The sequence below is a fragment of the Uloborus diversus genome, chromosome 7, assembly GCF_026930045.1.
Source record: "Uloborus diversus isolate 005 chromosome 7, Udiv.v.3.1, whole genome shotgun sequence".
NCBI classification, from domain to species: domain Eukaryota; kingdom Metazoa; phylum Arthropoda; class Arachnida; order Araneae; family Uloboridae; genus Uloborus; species Uloborus diversus.
The window spans coordinates 114071661-114097543 of record NC_072737.1 but is presented as its reverse complement, the minus strand read 5'-3'; the positions used below and the strand labels follow the sequence as shown (position 1 = coordinate 114097543).

At 33.9% G+C, this 25883-nt stretch overlaps 1 protein-coding gene across 1 annotated transcript; it reads right to left on the bottom strand.

The window, feature by feature from the left end:
* Nucleotides 1-1655: 1655 nt before the first annotated feature.
* Nucleotides 1656-9814, bottom strand: LOC129226562 (ankyrin repeat domain-containing protein 13B-like). The gene is made up of 3 exons (XM_054861175.1): nucleotides 9706-9814; nucleotides 4254-4389; nucleotides 1656-2626 (listed from the first exon to the last, which is right to left on the bottom strand). The coding sequence occupies exons 1-3, from the start codon at nucleotides 9799-9801 to the stop codon at nucleotides 2424-2426; spliced, it is 435 nt and encodes a 144-aa protein (XP_054717150.1). The 5' UTR covers nucleotides 9802-9814; the 3' UTR covers nucleotides 1656-2423.
* Between the last annotated feature and the right edge of the window lie 16069 nt (nucleotides 9815-25883).

Genomic DNA, 25883 nt, shown 5'->3' with positions numbered 1-25883 from the left:
TTTATTGCAATACTTCAAAATATGAAATTCAAAACATAAATTGGATAGTAAAATTTTTCAAAAACTCACCCCAACTAATGAACTCCCATCGTATTTCCACATAAAAATCTGGAGTCTAAAATTTTCAAATAAATACACATTAAAATGTATAAAATATTGTTAAAAAATAACAATAAAAAATTACAAAGATGCTAAAAAAAGAACTTCCACATATGCCTTTATTTCTTCCATTCTGGGTTGTTGCACAGCTTCAAACATCTCCTGAGCAGCTCTTATCTGATTGACATCATTTTTTATAATTGTATCTTAAATGAGTAGTGACGCTTCAGCACTCGCCATATCCATTTAAACAAATTTGGATAAGACGAATTTTGTTTTGACGATTTTGTAATGGCAATCAGTTTTCAATACATATATAATTTCTAATGCGTACATCCAGTTTTGAAGTGAATGAGTGCGAGGTGCTATATTTTAAAAGAATATGTCAAAAATTTCAAAGAACATTGATTAAGTTATTCGTAAAATATTGATGTAGCGAGTTTTGAAATGTCACTATTCAAATGCTCGTTATCCTATGTAAGGGGGAATCCAGTTTAGACGGGTCAAAAAATTCACATTTTTTTTAATGTCATGAAATGTTAGTAAAATTATTCAAGAATATGTTGCCAAAATTTCAGTGAAAAATTATGATTAGTTCTGATGCTATGAGCACTTAAAGCGACTGTGGAGATTCAAAAACGTTCACAGCATTTTTTTCAAATGCCTTTTTTGCGAAACAACTTTTTTCTACGGGTGGACATTCTAGCTCAATGAGTTATTGACCCATCGTTCTGAAAATTTGTGTGAATATTCTTTATTCAACTATACTCTATATGAACCTAATTCTTTGATGATATCATTAATACAGTCGTACCTCAATTTAACAAACCTCTATCTAACGAATTTCGCAATTTAGGGAATTTTTCTTTTTCTCAACTAAAATGAAAGAAAAAACCCCGATTAATTGAATAATAAACCTTGAATTAACAAATTATTTTCACAGTCAAATTTTTTTTGTTAATTTGAGTTAGGAAATATTGGATTGTTTTCCAAATAATATATCCATCTTGTTTCAAGCAGAAAATAAATTTTCTTGGCCAATGTTTGACGGGTGAGGAGGCAACCAAAGAATAGCGATTCTGATATAGAGAGCGATAATGAAACTTTCATTAAAACTGTTCCTTTTTCTAACACTTTTTACATGGAATGGAAACTAAAACCATATCTCATGCAGAACACACTATTTTTCTCTCTCCACAAAGTCGAAAGAGAACTATTTCAGTTAAGTAGTATCAAGAAAATTGTCAAAATCTATTACTCAGTGCAATAAAATTTCAAGTTAATTAGTGTATAATAAGTTGTGGAATGCAGAATAAAAAGTGCACACTTTTTAATTATGGATATTTTTGTGCAATTTCCTATTAGGGCTTTCAGATAAAGTCGGTGTAATTTGTTTTTTTATATTCCGATATTATGAATAACCCCGATTTAACGTGTAAAGGATTCAGTACCGATAAATTTGTTAAATCGGGGTCCGACTGTAAATTTTTTTTCGATGCAAGAAATGTGAAAAAAATGGTAGAAAACACACCATTGTAACAAAACACCTCAAAAATGTGTATTTTTCAACTTTTTTTAACCATAATTAGGTTTATATTTTTAGGAAATATGCCGTTACAAGTGGCTTTGGTAATGCCCACCAGTAACAGCTTTGATGGCGATGGCACATGGACAGCAGCTTCTAACTCCACTAATTCTGGTGGAAATTACTTCAACAAATTACAAGGTGTGCTTCAAGAGATAAATAAACTGTCTTCCAAGTTTAAAGAAATTCTGATTATTTCTTCCCTGTTAAAAAAACTCACGAATTAGGACTCCTAAACTGGTTTCCTCCCTTAAGTAATTTATCTGCAGCAGGCTGGATACCTTGAAGCAGCATTGCAAGAACCTGGGCTTTTTTGGCTACCAATGCCTTTGCTTTCTATTGTTGAATTTCTCTTTCATCATTTGGGATTTTTGCTTTTCAGCTGGTACTTTTTTTACCTCTAAAAGCCTCTTTTTTTTTTTTTTTTTTTTTTTTCAAATTTGGTTTTCCTCTTTTAAAAGACATATGTCAAACATCAAGTCGAATTTCAGAATTTTTTTTTTTTTTTTTTTGCTTTGTCTACAACATTTTAAGGTCAACTAACATGCAAATTTCTTCTCCTGCCAATAGATTACAAGAGTTTGCAATAGCGCACCTGTAACTTTTAGAACTCTGAAATGAGAAGTTTAACACTCAGAAAATAGAAGATTGGGAGAGAAAAGGTTTTTTTATTCTGATTGTACACTTTAAAATTATGTAAAAAACTCAAGAAGTTTCAAAAAACATTTTTAAAAGAAAACTACTGAAAATTTAAAAGCATTAATGTTTTTGGTGATAAAAAATGTATAAATTTAGCAGCATTGAGTTTGATACTCACTCCTTGTATTTTGGAAAGTAGGTCAGGAATTCCTATTGCTCGAGTGCTATAACGTTGAAAATCTCTTTTCTCTAAAACTTCTTGTAAAAGCTGAGCATTTTCAGTGCTCACAGCTTCATGAACAACTAAAATGATACAAAATATTAGCATCAAAAAAGAGAAATAATTCAAACTAACAAAAAATTTTGTTTTGAAGGTTAAAACTTTAAAACTTGTTCCTTACTACATGAAATACACCGCCAGCCATGGATGCCCATATGCAAAGTTGCAAAGAGGGGCTCAAATATTTTCCTCGTGGTTTAGATGAATATTTTTCCTGTAGAAACTGATTTCAGGACAGATTAGAGTCATTAAAATTTGACATTTTTAATAACTTATTCATTAATGCCTGGAGAAGAAAATGTTTTTACATTTTTACCAAGAAAAAAATACTAAAAGCAAGGAAGTTCTAATTTTAAAGGCATGCTCTAGCCCCCCTTTGCCCCCCTATACGGGCGCCCTTGCCGCCAGCTCAGTCAATTTTAGCCGAGGACTGCAGTTTCGTGCTTATTAGCACTCATCAGCCCGGCATAGGAGTGACTGAGCTGGAGGTGGAAAACCTCTTAAGGAAGCCTAGAGTGCCAAACAAACTGGTAGCTAATACAGAATTAGCACTGACCAGACGAGTAACCGAAACAATGGTTCGGTTCAAGTCGAATTTTGAAGGTAAGGCAGGTACATTCAGTAAGTTACCGCCCTATAGCCAGGGCTAAGGCAGAAATACATGAAATACACCGCCAGTTCAGTCAACAGGGTGGTAACTTACTGAATAATTGTTCCTTACTGTTAGAAAAGATTTTTTCAAAAAAAAAAAAAAAATAATAATAATAATGAAAAGCAAAAATTACACTTAAAAAGTTTTAATACAAAACCCACTGTAATAAAAAGTTTTCTTAAACAAAAAGACACTTACTATTTTTAATATTTAAAAAAATTTAAATTTTCAACCTAAGCAATATTAAAATTAAAAAATGGATAATAGACAAATTGCTTTTGAAAGGTTCATCTGAACAACAAGAACAAAAATAAATAGAACTAGTCTACCACTATATTTTTTATTCATTGTCTGCCAAATTCAGCTTTTTTTTTTATCATCAATCCTAAATAATAATTTTGAGTAAGAATGGACTAGTTATGGGCATATCGCTTGAAAGGATCTTAAATGTTTTAATTAATGGTGAAATGACATACCTATATGGTAAGGAAAAAGCTGAGAATGAGTAAATACCAACAAAACTGAGATCTGATAAGAAACAGCAATGTCAGGTCCTTTAGAAATAAATCCTTCAAGAATTTGATGCAAAAAAAAAAAAAAAATTTCTTTCGAAACATTTCTTCAAACATAGATAAAACTTATGTTTAGAAAAAATGGTGAGGGTGCTCATGAAAGATGCTGTTTTGAGAATCTACTGACGATGTTCCTGAAATATTCATGACCACAAACTTGATATTGACAATAAAAGACAAACCTGCACATTACTAATCATTTACCCTACTTGTATTGACCACATATGGTGGTGGAAGGGGGGGGGGGGGCCTGATCTTACATTAGTGCTCACATGGGAATGCAGAGAATGAGAGGTTGGGAACCCCTGGTCTAAGCAATTACATAAAAATTGACAAATTTTCTTATTAGTAGCAATGATACTGCAAAACATAAGAAATCTAAAAACATTCGCATTGAATAACACAATGTGCAAAATATGCACTAACCTGTATAGCCTTGCTTATTTTCAATAATGACATCAGCACCATGCCGGAGAAGCACTCGAGCAGATTCTAAATGGTTTAAAGTGACAGCAAGCATTAGAGGAGTTCTTCCACGGGGATCCCGAAGTTCAATATCATACTAAAATGCAAAAATAGAAAATAAACTCTAGAAAATTTTTAAAAAACAACATACTGTCAGCCCTGCTTAATCGGGTAACGGATCAACGAATAGCCCACTTATACAAATAAAACCTCCCGGAACCGAATATCTCCCCATAGACGCAACGTTCCAGATCCCCGCTTTATCGAATAATTTCCTCGGATAATCGAACATAAATCAGCTTACGCAAATTTTTTTGCTGGGAATTTTTTTTAATCAATTAGAAAAAGTTGAGTAAGAGCAATTATTGACATTAAAATGTAAAGTAATATTTATCGCTCACAACAGGCGAAAAAAAACAACAATTATACTCCATCAAAACATTTCTTCTATTAAATTTCTTTTGTCTTTGTCACTACAAAAAAAAAATGCAGTAGAAAATTAAGTTAAATTACACAAATAAATATACCGTATTTTTGGGAATAAGCGCCGCGGTGCAGAGGCGTAGCTAGACCTGACTTTCGAGGGGGGGGGGGTCTTCTTATATATATATATATATATATATAAAATTAAGCAAAAAATAATTACAAATATTAAACAAATTATAAATAACAAATGATGAAAAAAAGGAAAAATGCAAACAGCTATTAAGTAGGAATAGAAAAAGAGTGAATCCAGAGCTCATCAGCCATGGAGGATTCATTAATTATGGTCAAAAGACCAAAATTTTAACTATAAACTAGAAGAGAATGTTTAAGCTCCAGTACATGTACGTCTTGTCAAAACCAGTCTATCCAAATCAGGGGGAAATCAAATATCTGATGAGCGTGTTCCGTTCATTTCAGTGTGACTGCTGAATTTAGAGGCTAACGCACATCTACAAAAGCTGGCATCCCTGAAAGCTAATAGATACTTCCATTTCCGCCTGTAAACTGGATGTTTGACTTTCAATCTCATCGGTGGTCAGACTATAAAGATATTATATTTATAAAGATATATCTATAAAGATATTTATTTTAAATTTTATTAGCTGCTTTAGAATTTACATATATATCTATTTGAGAGAGCAACAGCAATTTTCGGGTATTATAAACAGAAGTCTTTTTTATTTTTTACTTTTTAATCCGAACCAAGCTAATAGAAATAATCTAGATTCATCTCGTTTTTAAACATTTTATTCATGTAATGCTATGCAGTTTTTCTTTTGAATTAAAATAAAATTACCTTCAGAAGAGTCCGATGGGACTAACGCTGCTTTGCAGACTGTACTTCGTTTTCTTCAGACGACGTTAACTTTCTCTTTTTATAGCAATCCTTTCGTCATTTTAATTTTTTTTCTTTGAGTTGAAAAAAGCTTGTTATCAGTCTTGTTCGTTTCATTATGCAACAACTTTCACTTAGAATGTACTACTTTAAACAGAATGTACGTTTCCAAAAGAGTACGCAGTAAATACTGGCTGAAGAATCAATGTGATTACAATGGATACTCTGGTTAGCAAAGGTAGTTTTGACTATGACCTATGACACACACAAGACCAGACCAACAAAAACCTCTATCGTCTCAAATTCCGGTTATGCTATCATTTTCGGATTCGAAGCCCAATGATCTTCAAAGCTGCAAACAAAAACATTTTCTTCAACTCAGAAACAGAGGAATTGTCTTCAAGAGTTGAGGAGGCAGTAAATGAGTTCAACGAATAGGCTTTCCAGGAAGATTAACCAAAGGACAGTCGTTTCGCGCACTTTCTTGGAAGAAGAGTAAGGGGGTGAAATTCACAGGTTTGACATGTAAAATGAACATTCAAGTTCATGGTTAAAGGTCATTCAAGTTAAAAGACATTTCGCTCTGTTATCTGGATTAGTACTGTTCTTTGGTTACTCTCTTTCTTAAAATTGTGATTCCTTAGAAAACCGAAATGATTGGAGTGAAAATAAAGTATAAGTTCAAGTGATGAAAAAAGGAAAATCGTAGACTCCTGGCCAAGTTAGATTTGCTGCAATTGCTAACCTCAAGAGGATAAATAATGAATCCAAAAAAAAAAAAAAAATCAGGGACCAAAAAGCAATAAAAGACTTTTCTTGAAAAAGATATGCTTAAAGTTTCTTTTACTGTCAAAATGATTCCTTAACTCGCAATAAAGCACTTAATAATGTAATAATAGAATAAATACCTAACAAAACTAATAAAGAGGAATTTTAATCAAGAGCCCATATTGTCTTTAGTATCGATTTCAAATTTTCACCATCATATTTCAAATTTCTATAAAAAGTTTCTTCAAACCTCCGTAATTCAAAACCTCTTTATCTCGATTTTTTTAAATGTGAAATTCGAAATATACAGATTCGACTGTATGCAATATTCCCACTGCGTGGCTCATAAAATTAAACATATTTAACAATTTGCAGAATCTATGACAAAGAAAAGCTGCCTATACGTGGATTTAACAAACAATCTCATTTCTAAAGCGAAGTGTCAAATTTCACTCAATTATCAAAAAATTGTTGCAGCAGAGAGAGGCGTCTTTATACTTGAGGGTCACTCATGGAGCAGAATTTCAATGGCATTGGGGGGGGGGGGGGAGCGAAGTGAATTTTTGACCTTTGTTACACAGAAAAAAGTCGTAGAGATTTTTTTTCTTTTTCTTCTTTTTTTCTTTCTCTTCCCTCTTCTTTTTCTCTTTTTTTTGAGACTAACGTTTCGGGGGGGGGGGGGGTTGTCCCCAAATCCCCCCCCCCCCCTTAGCTACGCCCTTGCCGCGGCGCATACAAGAAAAAAAGTAAAAAAATTGCCGGTGCGGCGCATATAAAGGGTGCGGCGGATACAGTGTTTTTTTTCCAAGTTTAAAATAAAATCGGAAAATGCTGCTAACAGATGGCACCACATCGTTTGCTTTCATTTCGCGGAAATCCCTCGCCCTTAGGCGACAAGTAAAGCAAAGAGGGGGAGGAAAGGTGAGTCAGCGATTGCACGTGTTTCACTGAGGAAAGAAATGCTGATCCACGTGCGCGAGCAAGCCTTATCGCGGCGGAGCGAAGGGGTCAGGAAATCCTTCGACCTTCGCGACAAGTAAAGCAAAGAGGAGGAGGGAAGGTGAGTCAGCGATTGCACGTGTTTCGCCGAAGAGAGTTGATACACGTGGGCAAGCAAGCCTTATCACGTTGGAGCGAAGGGGTCATAGAGAGGAGGCAGCAAAAGTACTAGTAAGAGAGAGGGATGAATGTCCAGTGTTTAAAGATAATTTACCACCTCTCTCACGAAAATAGGTTGCTTGGTCAAGCAAACTAATGGGAAACTTGTCTCCTAGCTCTAATTTTATTATTTACTCACATCGTCGTTTTGCATCTTTTGCTGCTGTTCGTGCGTTCATGGCTTATCTTTTTTACGAATTTTTTTAGAGTTGCTTTTGAAATGGCTCCTTAGCGCTTATTCCCGAAAATACGGTACACATTTTAGGTGATGATAAATATCAAATAAAAGATAGGGTAGATATGGAGGGGAAAAAAGGAGTCGTTAAAGTGTTTCCAAAAGACCTTGAGCAAGCAAAACCCTATTATGGAATTCTTCAAAAAATAATCTACAGTCGACTCCCGCTACAACGCGATTCCACTTACGCGAAACATCTGTAACGAGATTTTTTTCCCAAGTAAAGAATTTTAGACCTAACGCGAATTCCTTGCCAGCAACACGAGAACTTTCGGAAGGGAATTGCGATGCATAAGTATCGACTTAGTTATTGGTTACAAAAAATATTTTTTTCCCAAATGGACCTTCATCCCTGTAGCATCACTGGCAGCGGAAATTCCCGCAGCGTACTAGTCTGAACATCGCTTTGTTAGTACATACAAACAACTACTCCTCATTTTCCATTAAATTTTTTTTCATTATAAATGCGAAACTTAATGAAATATATTGACACCTTCACCAGAGTGCTGTTTCAACTGAAGTAAGGTAGCAAGACAAATAGGTATAAGTGAATCTTCCATACGCACAATTAAAAGACAAGAAAAGGAAATCCATAAAAGCTTGTAGAGTAGTGTGCAAGCAAAACACAAAACTGATGAAAATGAAAGCTGCTCTTGTATTGTGAATGAAAGAAACCAGGAAGAGGGGTGTTGCCATATGGAATCGTTATAAAAGAACTAGCGAAGCAACTGTATTTAAAAATACATGTATATTAGAATAACGGTTTGACCACGCTGCATAAATAATCATCACCTTCATTTGTTTAAGTTACAAATATCATTACTGGATCTATTGTACAGTAAAACTATAGTGTATTATTGTATTATTATACTGTACATACCGTACTAGTTTAATTTATGTCTCTCTTTCCTATTAATCATTGATTTTGCATCGTAACAGTATTTTATGTTGAATAAAACAGCTCTTTTTAAATTAAATACAAATAAAAATTCCATTTTTGATGCAAGAAATGGTAATGTATAGTTAAGGAATGGTTTAAAACTGTTTTAGGTGACGTTTACAAGTGTCTAAAATAATTGGGTACGTATATAAAAGCTTCCACGCATTCCCTTTCCCACAACGCGAAATTTTGTCTTACGCGAGGGGTCTTGGAACGCATCCCTCGCGTAAGTCGAGACTCAACTGCACTGAAAAATGGTGTCAAAACAATGATTTCATAACTCAAGTTGTAAATTACTTTTTATAATTTTCATGCGTACTTGAATAATTGTTAAACTGCTTTGTTTTTTATTTAGCTCTAAAACTCTTTTGCAATAACATTAATTATTTTCTTTATATACCTATTGATTTATTATTATTATGTTTTAAAACAAATGTTGTCAATCTAGAAAGGTAACTGAAATTTCCCCGCTTAATCGAATAATATTTCTAGGAATCGGCAATATTTGATTAAGCTGGGCCGCCGACAGTATTTGGATTACTTTTGAGTGAAAAAATATAAAATGATTTCCTATATATGAACCAATTTTCTGTTCTGTGTTAATATGGGAACACAATATAACTGTGTGATCTTCATATCTGTAGTGGGTAGCACACTTTATTTATGTTCTCTTTTTACAATAAGTGCATTTTACACAAATTTTTATTTAAAAAACAACAGTCAATGTCCCGAAAATAAAAGCACTGACAAAAAAAAAAATATATAAAAAAAATCATGCAAGTTAAATTATGCCGTTGGAAAATTACTCATGGAATAAAAAATGTAAGATTTAAATGGAAATAACAAAACATCTAATATTTAAAGTACAATTAGTATAAGTGATATTCTAACTTTCGAAAAAATAGACTGATTAATTTAACCAAAACTCCAAGAACTTAAAATGCTTGCTTTTCAATCCACCGAGGGTTACTAAAAAAAATGAGTACTGTACCTCTGATGTCTGTAAGCATCTGTCAAGTTCCTTATAATCGTTAAACCAGACGCAAAAGTGCAGAGGGTACTCCCGTTTTATTCGTTCATAAGGCATGGTGCGTTTTTTGCTATACATGCGTATTGAGGTGCTTTAATACCAAACAAAACTTAAGTACAGTTAAAATTTGAGCTAAAAAATAAAACATGTTAACTTTTAGCAAACCATTGTAAATAGGAAATCGGTCAATGCAGGAACGATCCTGACAGATAAACGGGAGGCAACCCTATATTTTGGCGCTAAATGATATCATTCTAAGACTTGGCGACAAGGATTCTTCCTGTACCTCGTGCTTGGTTTAAAAAATGGCTTGAAGAATGTAGTAATGAGTAATGTGTTAATGTGTTTATTATGATGAGATTTTTACAATTAAATATGCATGAAAGTAAGTGAAACATTTTCTTGGATGTGACTATAGTAAGTTGTATCTTTTTGTTTTTTTTATTTTGAAAAAGAACATGTTCCTTTATTTATGCTTACTGTCTGACCACGGATTGTATGGAATGACAAACACCGTTTTACAGCCGGAAATGGATAAATTTATTATTTTTTTACCGATGTCAGCTTTTGCAGAAGCAGAGTCTCATTCAAATAAGCGGAATACGCGCATCAAATTTTTACTTTTCCCCCTTATTCACATAGATTCGTTGATCTGGACGTTTGAAAATTCCATGCAATCTGTAGTTGGACAGTACAACGGTGATGAAATTAAAAGCATGTATTAAGATTTATTAGGGCTAGGCCTTAGGTTTTTTTTTCTAGATTATCATTCTGTGCATCTGTACTTTCTAACCGGACAAAATTTATATTTATTTATGCCATAATTAGACGTCTTTCAGATATCTAATATAATATGGGAATTGTTGTTAGACGTTAGCTTGCATAAGTGTGCATTAAATAAACGTTTCTCGTGTGCTTGAGATTTTTGCTTCCCCCCCCCCCTTGAATAATCGAAACTATTAGGCTTCTTTTAATTTCCCGCCTAAATTAACGTACATTTCTTTAAGACGTCCTTAAGGATTCTTCCTGTAAGCGTGCATGTATTCACATCATTAAACGTTTATCCTTTGTGAAACATTTAGATGTTTCCTTTTCCTTGCATAATTAAAGCTACTGAGTTGCTTAATTATCCAAAATTAACAATCATTTTTCTCAGACGTGTTGACTTTTGTCAGAATTGTTCCTGTCAGCCTTTAGCGTGCGTAGATCTGCGTCAACTAGAAATCTGTTATCGTGAGTAAATTGTTTAATTTCCTTCATTTAGTAAAACCATTTTGATGTATAATTAATTTAATTACTGCCAGAATTAAATTTATTCCTGTCATCTATTCTTAAGGGCAGATTCCTCCTGTTAGCCATTAGCGTGCAAAGATGTGTTTCTAATGAACGCTATTGAAAATTGTACTGTAAAGCATTTTTGTTCCTTGAACAATTAGGAATATTTAGCAGCAAATTTAATTTTCTGCCAAAATTAACTTTCTTTCAGATATCAAGTCTTAAGTAAGGATTCTTTCTGTCTCCTGTGTAGTTGAGCATCAAATAACTTCATTCTGACATTTATTTTCTTTTCCTGTTGCATAGTTGAAACTATTTAGGGCCATTCTTCCGTCACATGTGGGACAAAAATACGCTTAAATTTCATTAACATTTTGTTATATCTCTTAATATTTTAATGAAACTGGGGTAAGCAATTTTTTTTAATCTTTAAATTTGATACAAAGATACTTCTGAAACAATTTTGTTATTTAAATTAAAATTTATTTACATGCGTCACGTGCATGACATCTAAAGTCAACCTCTGGTAACTTTGCTTGTGGATAATCTAATATTTTTGCTCTATTAATACAGCAATGACAAAACAAACTGCAGATTTTGAAAGCTATGGTTCCAATGTAAAGGAAACATATCTCATAAGTTTAGAAATAATTATTTAAATCATTGAAAAAAAAAAATATGTCTATGCCTATTCCATTGAAAATGGTCATTTTGTCCCACACGTGACGGTTTCTGTATTTCATAAAAAAGAAATAATTTTTGAAGAAAGTTTTGCTAAAGAAGTCACACATGCGTTTGTGATGTCTTAAGCAACAAAATTTTGTTCATTACCCTTTTAAATTATTTTTTATGAAATATATGAAGCGTCACGTGCAGGAAAAAAATTACCGTTTTCCGTGGAATAGCCCTTTAACTGTTCAATTTCCCGGCAAAATATTTCCTTCAAAAATTAACTCTGTAAAGGTTCTTCCTGTTATGTCCCCTTCCCTTCAACCATCATATCTTGTCTTCTTGTTGAATATTCTCCCTATTAGCCTTCCCGGGTGTTCCAAAAATGAACATTTATTAATTTTCATATTCTTGGTGTCAGAAATCAGTATGCTGTTTAATTTACTGTCAAAATTCATGCATTTTAGGTATTATCCTTATCCAGCATTATAGATGTGTAACAAATAGGTGTTTATCATGAGTAAAATACTTATTTCCTAATCCGTACATAATTAAACTATTTAGCTGCTTAATTCATTACTTAAAATTATATGCCAGATTTTTAATTTCTACTGAACTTTAACTTTGTCTAGCAACAAATGAAAGATTTTTGTAGTTTGCTAAGAGCTAAATTATTTAAGCATGAAACACTATTCTATTAAATTAGTAGGGCACCTGGTACATTTGTCAATAGAACCTGAAGTATAAGTTCACCTTTCAGTGAGCAGTCATTGTTAGAGCAATGATTGAAATCTTTGAGATTGTGGGTTTTTCACTGGTCAGTCATCAGTTCCAAGTTCATCTGATGCACAAAATTCCTGCGGACATGTGTATAAAAATGCTTTATTTCGGTGTGCCCAAAGTTTAATGTTCTATTTGTATTATGAATACATTTTTTGCTTATTGTATATTTTTCAGAATGGTTCCTCCATGTTAGTTTACCAAGATGGCAATTGTTTGATCCTGAATAGCGAGAAGATGGATGATTTCATGGAAACTTAAAGCACGACACTAGTTGAATTTAGATTTTGCATGACAGTTACTTTATTAAAGTCTGCTGCAAAGTCTTAATTTTGCTGGTAATAATGCTTTAACTGGACCTTGCAATGAACAATAACAACCATTAGAATCTTTGAAATGCTGGGTCTATGCTTTGCAGTCAGAAATCAGTATTAAGTTCATCTGATGCACAAACTTCCTGTGGGATAAGTATAAAAATAATTATTTCATTGTGCCCAAAGTTGAATGTAAAATTTGTACTGTGAATTATGAATACATTTTTTGCTTATTGTATCTATTTTTCAGAAGGGTTCCTCCATGTTAGTTTACCAAGATGTCAATTGTTTGATCCTGAATGGCGAGAAGATGAATGATTTCATGGAAACTTAAAGCACGACACTAGTTGAATTTAGATTTTGCATGACAGTTACTTTATTAAAGTCTGCTGCAAAGTCTTAATTTTGCTGGTAATAATGCTTGAACTGGACCTTGCAATGAACAAGAACAACCATCAGAATCTTTGAAATGCTGGGTCTATGCTTTGCAGTCAGAAATCAGTATTAAGTTCATCTGATGCACAAACTTCCTGTGGGATAAGTATAAAAATAATTATTTCATTGTGCCCAAAGTTGAATGTAAAATTTGTACTGTGAATTATGAATACATTTTTTGCTTATTGTATCTATTTTTCAGAAGGGTTCCTCCATGCTAGTTTACCAAGATGTCAATTGTTTGATCCTGAATGGCGAGAAGATGAATGATTTCATGGAAACTTAAGGCACAATACTAGTTGAATTTAGACCTTGCATGACAGTTACTTTATTAAAGTTGGCTGCTAAGTCCTAATTTTGCTGGTAATAATGCCTTAACTGGACCTTTCAAAGAGCAAGAACAACCATTAGAATCTTTGAAATGGTGGGTCTATGCTTTGCAGTCAGAAATCAGTTTTTAAGCTCATCTGATGCACAAACTTCCTGTGGATATAAGTCTAAAAATAATTATTTCAATGTGCCCAAAGTTGAATGTCCAATTTGTACTGTGAATTATGAATACATTTTTTGCTTATTGTATCTATTTTTCAGAAGGGTTCCTCTATGTTAGTTTACCAAGATGTCAATTGTTTGATCCTGAATGGCGAAAAGATGAATGATTTTATGGGAACTTAAGGCACAATACTAGTTTAATTTAGACCTTGCATGACAGTTACTTTATTAAAGTCTGCTGTGAAGTCTTAATTTTGCTGGCAATTATGCTTTAAAACCGACTTGTTAAAATTCAAGTGCATTCAACATCATTCATAATATAGTGTAGACTGTAAATATATGATTCCTGTGGCTGATGTAATAAAAAGCATTTACGGAATTAATATAAAGGGATGTTGTCACTTAATTTATGACTAAAACCCTCTTTATGAATGCTAACATTTTTAAAGCTAATTTTCCCTCGAGATAAAAAGTTTGGTTTGAACATTTTTACTCGATCGCAGATATATTTTATTTCTGGTTTCTGGTACAATTATTTTGCTTAGAATTGTAACACAGCCGGTTTTTAAAAAAAACTGTATTATTCTATTTTAAAATAAATTCTTGCTTTTATCACACCAAGAATGAATACGCTTCTCTAAGCTATTTCTGTAGTTAGCTCAGTAGTCTGAAGTTTTTCCTGGTGCAAAAGTTTCATCAATGTCAAAAGAAAACATTTACAAAACGTTCTTTGGCATGCTGGAATTAAGCAAAGTATTCAAGTGAGGGGAATCAAAAGAAAATGAGAATTGAATCAACATTGCATTTTAAATAAAAGGTATCAGCAAAACTTAAGTGTATATTAGTAGTGGTATATATGCTTATGTTATTGATATGTTTCAAAAATCCCATCAAAGCAATGACATATATAGTTCTTTCAATTATGTACTTAATATTACATTTCAGAGCTATACTTAAAAAAGAAAATGATTGTCTTTCTTTGGGTCAAATATATTTTTCTTGTACTTTGATTGTTTTTTACAAAAGCACTATATTAGTAGTAATCGTGAAAATAATATACATAGTTTGGTAACATGTTTAGCATGACAGTCATTTCGGCATGTATTTTCCGTGAAGGTTTTAAAAATATCATTCTTTCAAATTAACAGAGGAGTAATTTTAAGCTATATTCATATTTCAATGTCAAGAACATTTGAGCAAGAGCATTAAAAATATTCGCACCATGTTGAATGTAAGTGCTGAAAACCATGTGGAGACATTCCTCAATTTATCACACTAACAAATTTTTAAGAATGTTTTATTCTGGATTTGGTTATATGCTGTAATTGCAGGCTTTTTAATAATTGTCTTACAATGTGAGCTATATCTTACATTAAAATAAATGAATTATTTCCTTTTTGCTCTCTTTTTTAGTGTTAGCATTTTAACAACACACATTACAATTATAAGTGGGTAATTTTGCTTCTAAATTAAAATAAAACCACAGCATTATATTTTGCATATGCTTCACACTTAACAGGTTTTATTTTATAATACAATCAATGTAATTGACCTTCGATTTTAACAAATTTACTGTAGTACATTCGTCCCTCGTATAACACTACTTGCACAGCACGGTTTCGATATTACACGGTACGGAACTTCAATTTAATACTTCATAGTATTGATATAACACGAAAGTTATCTTTAATAAAGAAGAAATTTCTTTTTTCTTTAATACATTCTGTAAATGTTTGATAACTCGATGTTTTACTTTGTTTTTCATGAAACTTGGTTTCGATATAACACGATAGACATGCTTTGATTTACATTATTTCTAAGTCTCATATAACACGGTTTCGGTACAACGCGATACATATTTACATTATTTTTACTATGTACATGATTAATTAGTGTAAAAAATATGTTAATAAGTTTTAAAAAGTGTCGTATAACACGATTTCGATACTACACGGAACGAATACGAGAGACGCCTGTATATTTACAAGAAAATTATTCAGCTTTATATATTACATAGTTTTATTAAGAATTGTTATTTAACCTTATGTTTCACATCGAGTTTTATTAAGAGTTTGTCAAATTTTAATCTATTCAGAATTCTATCATGTATATCATATGAAACACATTACTTGGAAAATTCTTTTCTATTTTAAGCAAGTGTTATCGTTTTTTTTTTTCTTTTTTCTCCTTAAGCCATTTGCTTATATGAACATTTTTCTGTATTAAACTTTTTTTTTAATTACTAAAAAGTCATAAATAGTTTTTTTTTTTTAAATGAAGGCTGTTTTGAGTGTACAAACAACTGACAGGCTCGTCATTTCAAAAAGAACCAAGGGAACGATGCGGAAAATACTCAGTTTCTATTGCAGGAGAAAATCAAGAGTAGGGAATTTTTAAACTAAGGGGGGGGGGGGTGCGCACCTAGTCACGTTAATTTAATGTCTGTTAATCATGGAGCAGGAGAGGATAGGAAGTTTTTTAGTTTGTTAGTTTGAACATACATTTGCCCTTTGTATACTTATATGCACATATTATATAAATTGGGCTAAGTAAATAACTTAATGAAGTAGTTAGTAACTTGCTCCTTACCTTTTCGCTGCAATAAATTAATAAATAGTTTAACGTAACAAATCGGTGGGTAGCCTTAAGTCCAGGTAGGTTTGCGTTTTCTTTGAAGTGGAAGGGGGAAAAAATTCCAACATATTCCCTATTAGGGGGCAGCACAACCAGAAATATTTTTCTGCGGTCCTTCATTTTGAAATTTGACATGGAGGGGGGGGGGGGTGCACTCAATGGGAATTGACTCGGGGAAACACCGAAAAACACGCCCGCTTGCCACTTATAACTAATAAAAAGCATTATTTTTCCAAAGCAAGGGGGACTTTCGACCTCCCTCCCTTTCGTACACATGAGGGGGGGGGGGGCTCAAGCCCCACCTTGAAAATTAGAACTTCCTTGCTTTTAGTGCTTTTTTTCTAGCAAGAAAGTAAAAACATTTCTCCACCCATTAATGAATTAGTTATTAAAAATGTCAAATTTTAATAACTCTAATCTGTACTGAAATCGGTTTCTATGCGGAAAGTATCTTGCTAAACCATGGGGAAAATATCTGACCTCCTCCCCCCTTAAAATTTTGCTTATGGGCGCCCATACCCCGAACCCCCTAAATGACGACGGACTTACTAGTGGTTCATTAGCAATCTTCGTATTTTCATACTGCATTCATTTAATTACTGCATCTAGGGTTTTCCCCCTCCCCTTAAGAGCAAGGGTGCACCCCCTCCAAAATAAGACCCCCCATTACAGGGAAAATACCCCCCCCCCCCCCGTAACAGTTTCGATGGTGCAGTGCGCCATGACCTCCCCAAGGTGGGCACCCCTCTGCATCTACGTTTTTCGTAGTTACCCCCCCCCCCCAATCGGGAGCAGCACTCAGGATACCCTTTAAAATTTCTATGGTACAGTTCGTGCCACGATCCCCCTTGGGTGGGCGCTCAAGTGGGTCAATTAATATGTTATCACAATTAAGGTAGTTAGTACAACGAGGGGGCCTCCGTAGCTCTGTGGTAGAAGCTTTGTCTTCCAAGCCGGAGATCGTGGGTTCTATTCCCGCCTGTGCCCTGAGTGTTATTTCCTTCTCTATTGTTGTAAATCTTTCCTGTGTGTGTCCGGAGGCAATGCGCTTGGCACGCAGTCCTCTATCTATGTGAAGCTGCTTAGCTTCTAAGTAAATAGATAAATAAAGTGCAACGAGAGGGACTTCAGAGCACACAGCGTGATTGAAATTTTTAGGGAGAGGAGGGTTTGCTAAAAGTTGTCTTTGCTTTTTTTAGGGGATCTCATTTTGGGGATGCATTTGAGGGGAGGGTACGTCATTGTTTTTGAGGGGGAGGAGGAGCATCTCTGATTTAGGAAAGATTTTTTCTGGTGCAAATGGAATTTCATAAAAAATGCGGAAAAACTGTAACGTCATTCAGTTTGTTTTATTGTAATTCAAAATATATAACTTTGGAATACAGAACGAACCGGTTTATTTTCTTAAACTAATTTGCATTAAATGATGTTTACCATTCTTGAAAATACCAAATACATGTAAAAAAGTACACTTAAAATCGGAAAGAATATACTCCATCAGGAAGTGTTTCCAAAAAGGAAAAATAAACTGCAACTGTATTGCTTATGGTATTGCACTTTTTTTTGGCATCATGTTCGGCATGTTGATAAGAACTCGCCTCGAAATAGATGAAGTCGCCAATATGGTAACCATGGACCCAGGATCGTTCCTGCATTGACCGACGTGTTTCTTAATTTGACAGCCATGTGAAGACCTTTAAATACTTCGAGCGATTTTTTTCGCTCTCTCTCTCTCTCTCTCTCACCTCACATAGCCGCAAAATGTGTTGTACGTGATTTCGTGATGTCTGCCAGTGCCCTTTACTCCTGGCAGGGCGTAATACAACGTGATGTCTATTTTAAAGTCTTAAAACGCCTTTAGGCTTATTTTTGTATGTTACGTAAATGCCATATATTCCTAGGAATCAGCATGTTCGTAAAAGCTGAATGTATCGTTGTATTTTAGCGGCTAATCTTTGTCTATTCGTCTAAATGTTTTTTTTATATCAATGAAGATGTTGTTCGTCAACTTAAGTAATCCTTTGTGGATAATAAATACAGATTTTCCATGAGGAAAAATGCTTCACGTGTTTTTCTTTCCAACTTCAGGCTATGGACATTTTTATTTGCAAGTTCACTTCTACTAGCGGTGTAGTAAGCCTAAATTTCACTACACATAATGCTCACAAGTGGTTATGGGCCCAGGTCACCTGGACTTTGCAATTCCTGGCCATAACCTGAAGAACTTGGAAAATTTGAATTTTTATGCTCTGAAGAATTTTTAAAACATCGTGAAATTTTTGAAAGTATGGAAGTCCCTACAATACCTTTACTAAATGCCAATAATTGGAATACTTGGAAGAGAAACATACAAGTTGTCTTGCGTCATTCGGGCAGCTGGGAATTCATCGAAGCTGACGAAAAAGAAAAGAAACCTGAAGAAGAAAAATTGACGTTCCGAGATAAAGCGGAATTGAATCTTAGAAGAACTCGAGCTTATACTACTATTTATCAGTTCCTGTCAGAAGAATTCAAGCCTCTCATCGAATGCACTACTGAAGGAAAGATAGCTTGGGAAATCTTGTGCAAGTATTTTGAACCTGACACCCGTGCCAGATTAATATCCCTGTTGGATAAGTTTTTTCAAGTCAAGTTTCAAGACGGAGAAACGGTTGGTCTTTTCATCTGCCGAGTGAAAGCAGCCGCGTCACAATTAAAAGAAGTTGGCCATGCGATGTCCGACCTTTACATAGGTTTCCAGTATATCCGGAGTTTACCCCCTGAGTTTGCATCCATTGTACAGCAAATCTACAGATGGTCTGACGTGGACTTTACCCCATTGAAAATAGAACAAGAACTGTTGCTCGAAGCAAATAGAATTTCTGAAATGAACGTTCCACTACAGACACCTGCTGTGTATGTGACCGTTCCGAATTCGCTACCTGCCGGTAAGATCCATCCTTGTAAAAGTAGTTGTAAACCTGTGTCAAATTTTAGTAAAAATAGATTTAAAGGGAAATGTAATTTTTGTGGGATTTTTGGGCATAAAAAGGTTGATTGTTTTAAATTTAAGGCAAAGTTAAATTCTAAAATTTTTTCTCAAGGGTCTTCTAATTCTCAACATAATGTGAGTGAAATTAATGAGTCAGAAGCTTTGAATATTACTTCATCTGACTCAGATATAACGTGGATTGCCGATTCTGGAGCTACGTCACACGTCACTAAAAATAAAAATCTTTTCTCTGATTTTAGACCAGTTAATAACTTAAAAATGTCTATGGCTGTTGACGGTAAACAAAGCAATATTTTAGGGATTGGTACAATTCAATTGTTGGTCAAAATTAATGGTAGACATAGGAAAATTATCTTGAAAGATGTTCTGTACAATCCTGAAATCCGTCGTAATTTATTGTCATTATCTAAATTGGAACAGGAAGGTAACAAATTTGTTGGTCATAATACCATTCTTAAAGTTTATGACAAAAATTGGAATCAATTATTTTATGCAAAGCGTAGAAATGACATAAATTTATATTTTTTTAAGCCTAATAGATATTTGTATTTGAAAAATAGTGAACATTGTGATAATTCTGAACCTGTTTGTAACATTTCTGAAAAAATTGGTAAAATTTCACCTGAAGATTTATGGCACAAGAGATATTGTCACATTAATTATGAATATATTTCTAGAACTAGCAAAAACAATAGTGTTAGAGGTCTTCCTGAATTGAATAAAAATGTTAACTATTGTGAAATTTGTAAATATACTAAAGCTAGGAGTATTTCTTTTAAATCGATTGGGGCCGTGAGATCTTCTAAACCTTTAGAGCTTATACACATGGATGTAGGTGAAGTCCCAAATTTAACTTTGAGGGGAGAGAAATATTATTTATCCATTATGGACGATTTTTCAAAACGCGTTGCTGTATACCCTATGAAATTGAAGTCGGATGTTTTCAATATTTTTGTAAGATTTTTAAATCGTAATGAAAGGCTTTTAGGGAGGAAAATTAAATCAATTCGTACAGATGGGGGGAAAGAATTTTGCAATCAAAATTTTGAAATTTTCTTGAATAACCGTGGCATTAGGCATGAGAAAACTAATCCCTACACACCAATGATGAATGGCATAATTGAACGGTTTAACCAGACATTAATGGGGGGAGTTAGAGCACTTTTAAAAGAGAGTAACTTACCTTCGAAATTCTGGGGGGAAGCTGCATTTTGTTTTTCTTATGTTTGGAATAGGTCTTGTCATGGGAGCAATCATACCCCGTTTGAACTGTTTTTCAATAAAAAGCCTAGCGTGAAACATCTTAGAACTTTTGGCTGTTTAACTTTTGTAAATGTTCCAAGCCAGAAAAGAAAGAAATTGGACGATAAATCTAAACCAGGAATTTTGTTAGGTTACGCTCAAAATACTAGAGGTTATCGTGTCTGGCTGGAAGACGAACAAAGAATCATAGAAACATGTAATGTCAGTTTTGATGAGGGAACTAAAGGGGCAGATGTCGTACTAGGTTCTGGATCAAGTAGTCCAAAGGTTATGAAATACTTACCTGACAATTTTGATTATGAATATCCTGTAACTTCAAATCAGGGAGTGGATGAGCTTTCCAGTGATAGTCCTAGTGAAGAATTAAAACCTTGTTCCGAAATTAATTGGTTGCGTCAAGCTGTTCCTAGACCATCAGGTGATAGAACTGATATTTACTATAGGATTGAAGGTTCAAATATTCGCTTGCGCTCTTTAAATGAAGTTATTAAATATTGTAATGATAACAAAATTGAATTTGATGAATCATATTTTGACTTTTCGGGCAAAAATTTAAAAGAGGGAAAGGTAATAGAAATTTTAGAGGGAAATCTTGCTGAAATTAAACTTCCATTAAATTTTAAAGAAGCCATTAATTCTAGGGAATCTAAACATTGGATTAACGCGATGGATCAGGAAATACAAACCATATATAATCGCGGTGTATGGGAGTTAGTGGATCCACCTGAACATAGTAAAATTTTGGGAAATCGGTGGGTATATACGGTAAAAGAAGATCAGCAAGGGAATATTGTGAAATACCGTGCTCGATTATGTGCTCAAGGTTATCTTCAGGAAGCTGGAGAATCATTCCAAGAAGTTTTTAGCCCAGTCATTGATTTTTCTATAATCAGATTGTTTTTCTGTATTTTTGTATGTCTTTTTAAATGGTGTCATCTGCATGTAGACATAAATAACGCTTATTTGTATGCTAATTTGGATACTAATGTATATATGAAACAACCTAGTGGATATGTACTAGAGCCTGGTAAAGTTTGTTTGTTAAAGAAAGCTTTGTACGGTTTACACCAAAGTGGTAGAATGTGGTACTATCAACTCCATGAAACACTTTTGAAAATGAACTTTTCTAGTTTAGATTGGTGTAATTGTTGTTACATATATAAAAATAAGGTTATTCTTCTTTTTTATGTTGATGATATCATACTTTTTGGCAAACTAAAATCTGATTTGAATGAAATTGTAAATTTTTTAAGAAATCATTTTGAATTAAAAATTTTGGGTGAAATAAGAAAACTTCTGGGTGTTGAATTTCAAAACATTGATGGTAATTGGTATATTCATCAGACAACGTATATTAATAAAATTGTCGAGTTGTATTCTAGTTATAATATTCCAATTAGTAATGTTCCTATTTCGGTTGGGGTGGTTTATTCAAAAATTGATTCGCCTACTAGTAAGTTAGAAATAGATAAATGTAATTCTTTACCATATCGAAATTTAATTGGCTGTTTATCCTTTTTGGCTAGTAGAACTCGTCCCGACATAACATATGCTTTGAATATATTTTCCCAATTTCAATCTAATTATGGTGAAAAACATTGGCATGGTTTACTTCGTCTCCTTGGTTATGTTTTGTATACGAAAAATCTTAAATTGAAGTTATCAAATATTTCAAATTTAAATATTAAATGTTATTCTGATTCAGATTGGGCAGCTAGTAGAGATGATAGGGTTTCAATAGGAGGTTACATCATTTTGCTAGATAATGCACCTATCATGTGGAAAACCTTTAAGCATAAATGTATTGCTCTTTCCACTATGGAAGCCGAATATGTCACTTTGACAGAGGCTGCTAAAGAATTTGTCTGGATCATAAAAATTTTAAAAAATGAAAATTTGAATTTAATTTTGAAAAATTGTGAAATATTTTGTGACAACATTGCTGCAATAGATTTTTCCAAAAGTCCTATACAAAATCAAAGAAGTAAACATATTGATATCAAGTATCATTTTTTGAGAAATCTAGTAAATGAAAAATTGTTTAAATTAATGTATGTGAGTTCTAAATTAAATTTAGCTGATGCTTTGACAAAACCTTATACCAAATCTCAACTTGGACATTTTTGTGACATTATTTTTGGGGGGAAAAATATATAACCTAAATTTGAACTTTTTGGGTGTGTAAAATTTTTGTGAAATTCAATGGTGACTTTGTCAATTTGAATTTATTGTGAATTTTTCTGATTGTTGTGCATGTTGCAAAAATGGGGCCGCTTGTTAGATTTTTAATTTAAACTTTCACAAAACGTGAAAGAATCACTTAATTTGAAAAAAAAAAAACGTTTTTGCATCATGCAGTATCAATCCTTTTTCGATGTAAACATTGCATCACGTTGTGACGTCATGTGTGCGATCGGTTGCAATGACTCAGTCAAGTGAATGAACTTTTGGGTGAACCGAGTCACCAGTTCATTGTATCTTATAACCGCGAGAATTTTTTGTAGATTGAGTTACTTTTTGATTGGCAACATATCTTTAACTTTCTTGCATTGGCAACACATCTTATATTTTGCATATTCTTAATTTGACAGCCATGTGAAGACCTTTAAATACTTCGAGCGATTTTTTTCGCTCTCTCTCTCTCACCTCACATAGCCGCAAAATGTGTTGTACGTGATTTCGTGATGTCTGCCAGTGCCCTTTACTCCTGGCAGGGCGTAATACAACGTGATGTCTATTTTAAAGTCTTAAAACGCCTTTAGGCTTATTTTTGTATGTTACGTAAATGCCATATATTCCTAGGAATCAGCATGTTCGTAAAAGCTGAATGTATCGTTGTATTTTAGCGGCTAATCTTTGTCTATTCGTCTAAATGTTTTTTTTATATCAATGAAGATGTTGTTCGTCAACTTAAGTAATCCTTTGTGGATAATAAATACAGATTTTCCATGAGAAAAAATGCTTCACGTGTTTTTCTTTCCAACTTCAGGCTATGGACATTTTTATTTGCAAGTTCACTTCTACTAGCGGTGTAGTAAGCCTAAATTTCACTACACATAATGCTCACAATATTAATATGTCTGGGGTAAACTCGGAAAATACCGGACCGATTTCGTTAAATTTTTAAGTTTGCCTGGGTTAGTGCTGGGAAGGTTTATCGACTTTTTTTGAAAAAAAGTCGATGAATAATTCTTTTTTTATTTGAAATCAACGGTTTGGACCCAAAAACTGATCTTTCTACCAGGAGTGGAATGGGTCCCCTAAGAGTGGGCCAATCTTGACTCCCAAACCCGAAGGGCGCAAAATAGTGCATAGATCTGAAGGCACAAAAAGAAACAAGCGCACAGGTTCGGGGGCAAAGAAAAGATGGAAAGGGGGATGGTCAGGTTTGAGAGCACAAAAAAAAAGATGCTTATGATCAAGGGCACTAAAAAAAAAATCCACAGGGGCATAAGGCTTTTGGGAATAAATAGAGGCGCACTCACGGAGTTAGTTAAGGCAATGACCAGGGGTGTTCCGATCCCATAGGATATTTTACTCCACGCCGTATACTCTCAAACATTTTTTTTGACATATAACTATACCCTCAAGCTTCAAAAATTTTCATATTATGACATATTGCGCATATGATCGCACACAGATATTGTACATAATGGATTACTGGGAGTAAACCCTCAGAAAAATTGACGACAACATCATTGGTAATAACTGCTTGCATGGCGGACTGGTCTGCGGGCCGATGCGCCCTCAAACGTCCTCTGTAAGCGTCTGTATGTTTTTATTTTTCGGTTTTTTCGACGCCCTTAAACTTATGCGACTTTGTATATTTCTTTTGGGGGGGGGGGGGCTTGAACCTGTGCGCCTTTGCTTTTTTACGCACTCAAACCTGTGCACTTTTGTTTCCCCCTAAAAATCTTTGCGCCCTCCGCTCTTTCGTTTTTTTTTTTGTGCCATTGAATCTGTGCGCCTTTTGTTATAAACTTTTTTGTTCCCTTGAACGCGTGTGCCTCCTTTTTTATTTTGAGTTTTATTGAGAAAACAAACTTTTGTAGCCATGGTCAGAAATTGCTTGCATTTATTCAAGACTTAACTTAAGCATAAAACTTTACTCTGCGAACTCCACCTTCCACTGGCCTCTGCGAGCGAGACCAAACCTGGGTGGTGGCGTCTATGCCCTACACACGCACACATGCCTAAACACACATGCCTAAACACACATACACATGCCTAAACACACATACACATGCCTAAACACACATACACATGCCTACTCACACACACGCCTACACAGACACATTCGTGAATCTTGATTGCAAAATACATAATTTGAATTCGAGACGTAAAAAAATGTTGAAAATTTAAAAAAAATTTATATTACTTTTTTTGCGTCCTCGAACATGTGCACCTTCGTTTTTCCTTCTTTTTTTGCGCCCTTTGGTAGTCAAGGTTGGCGCTCCCTTGGGGGACCCTGTCCGCCTCGGACTGCTTGTCGATTTTTGTGACATTTATAATCCTCTTCAACGAAGTTGAACTCTCCCTTCTCATCTTACTATGTCAGCTCCAGTGATACATGTTAGTATCCAGTATTTCGTGCTCGTGTTTGAACGAGAAAATTTTCCTGAGACAATTTAGAACTGAAGAGTAAAAAAAAAACTTTTTTGATGTTCATTTAGTGAGACATAATTCGCCATTCCTAGCAAAGTGCCTTCTTAAAAAAAATTAAAAAAATAAAAATGAAAACAATAAAAACTTTTTTAATTTTTATGTAGTGTTACAGAATTTGCCGCCCCATAGCAAAGTGTCACCCAGGGCGAGTGCCCCCTTTGCCCCCCCCTACGCTACGCCACTGCAAATATTACGGAAGGAATTCTGACATTGCCTAAATCCTCAAAAATATTACTATTACATTGCAAATATAGGTTCTTCAGTCTTCTTTTAAAATATAATTGCAGGAATTCCTTTTATTGAAAAATATTATAAAATATGCATTTATAAATTTGATCTATTATTTCATATTTGAAGAAAAATATCTTACCCATTTACCATTTACATTCTTTTTAAAAAATATATCTAGATTTTGTGTTTTTACCCAGGCCTCAAAGAAATACTCAAAAAAATATTCACCAGTCCAACACCTGCTCATAAATTACAAGGCAGTTTCACTGTGGGACAATCACAGGTTCATTGCATTGCAATAATACTTTCCCAGTTTATGTGGAGGAAACAGTTAAAGATAGTATAAAACTGACCAGCGTTCCAGATAGGGAGCCAGAGTTTAAAATTTA

Coding starts and splice junctions, on each gene's coding strand:
- LOC129226562 (XM_054861175.1), bottom strand. CDS start 9,801: ATGCCTTATGAACGAATAAAACGGGAGTACCCTCTGCACTTTTGCGTC. Junction 4,390..9,705: donor GATGCTTACAGACATCAGAG/GTACAGTACTCA, acceptor TTTGCATTTTAG/TATGATATTGAACTTCGGGA. Junction 2,627..4,253: donor AAATAAGCAAGGCTATACAG/GTTAGTGCATAT, acceptor GTATCATTTTAG/TTGTTCATGAAGCTGTGAGC.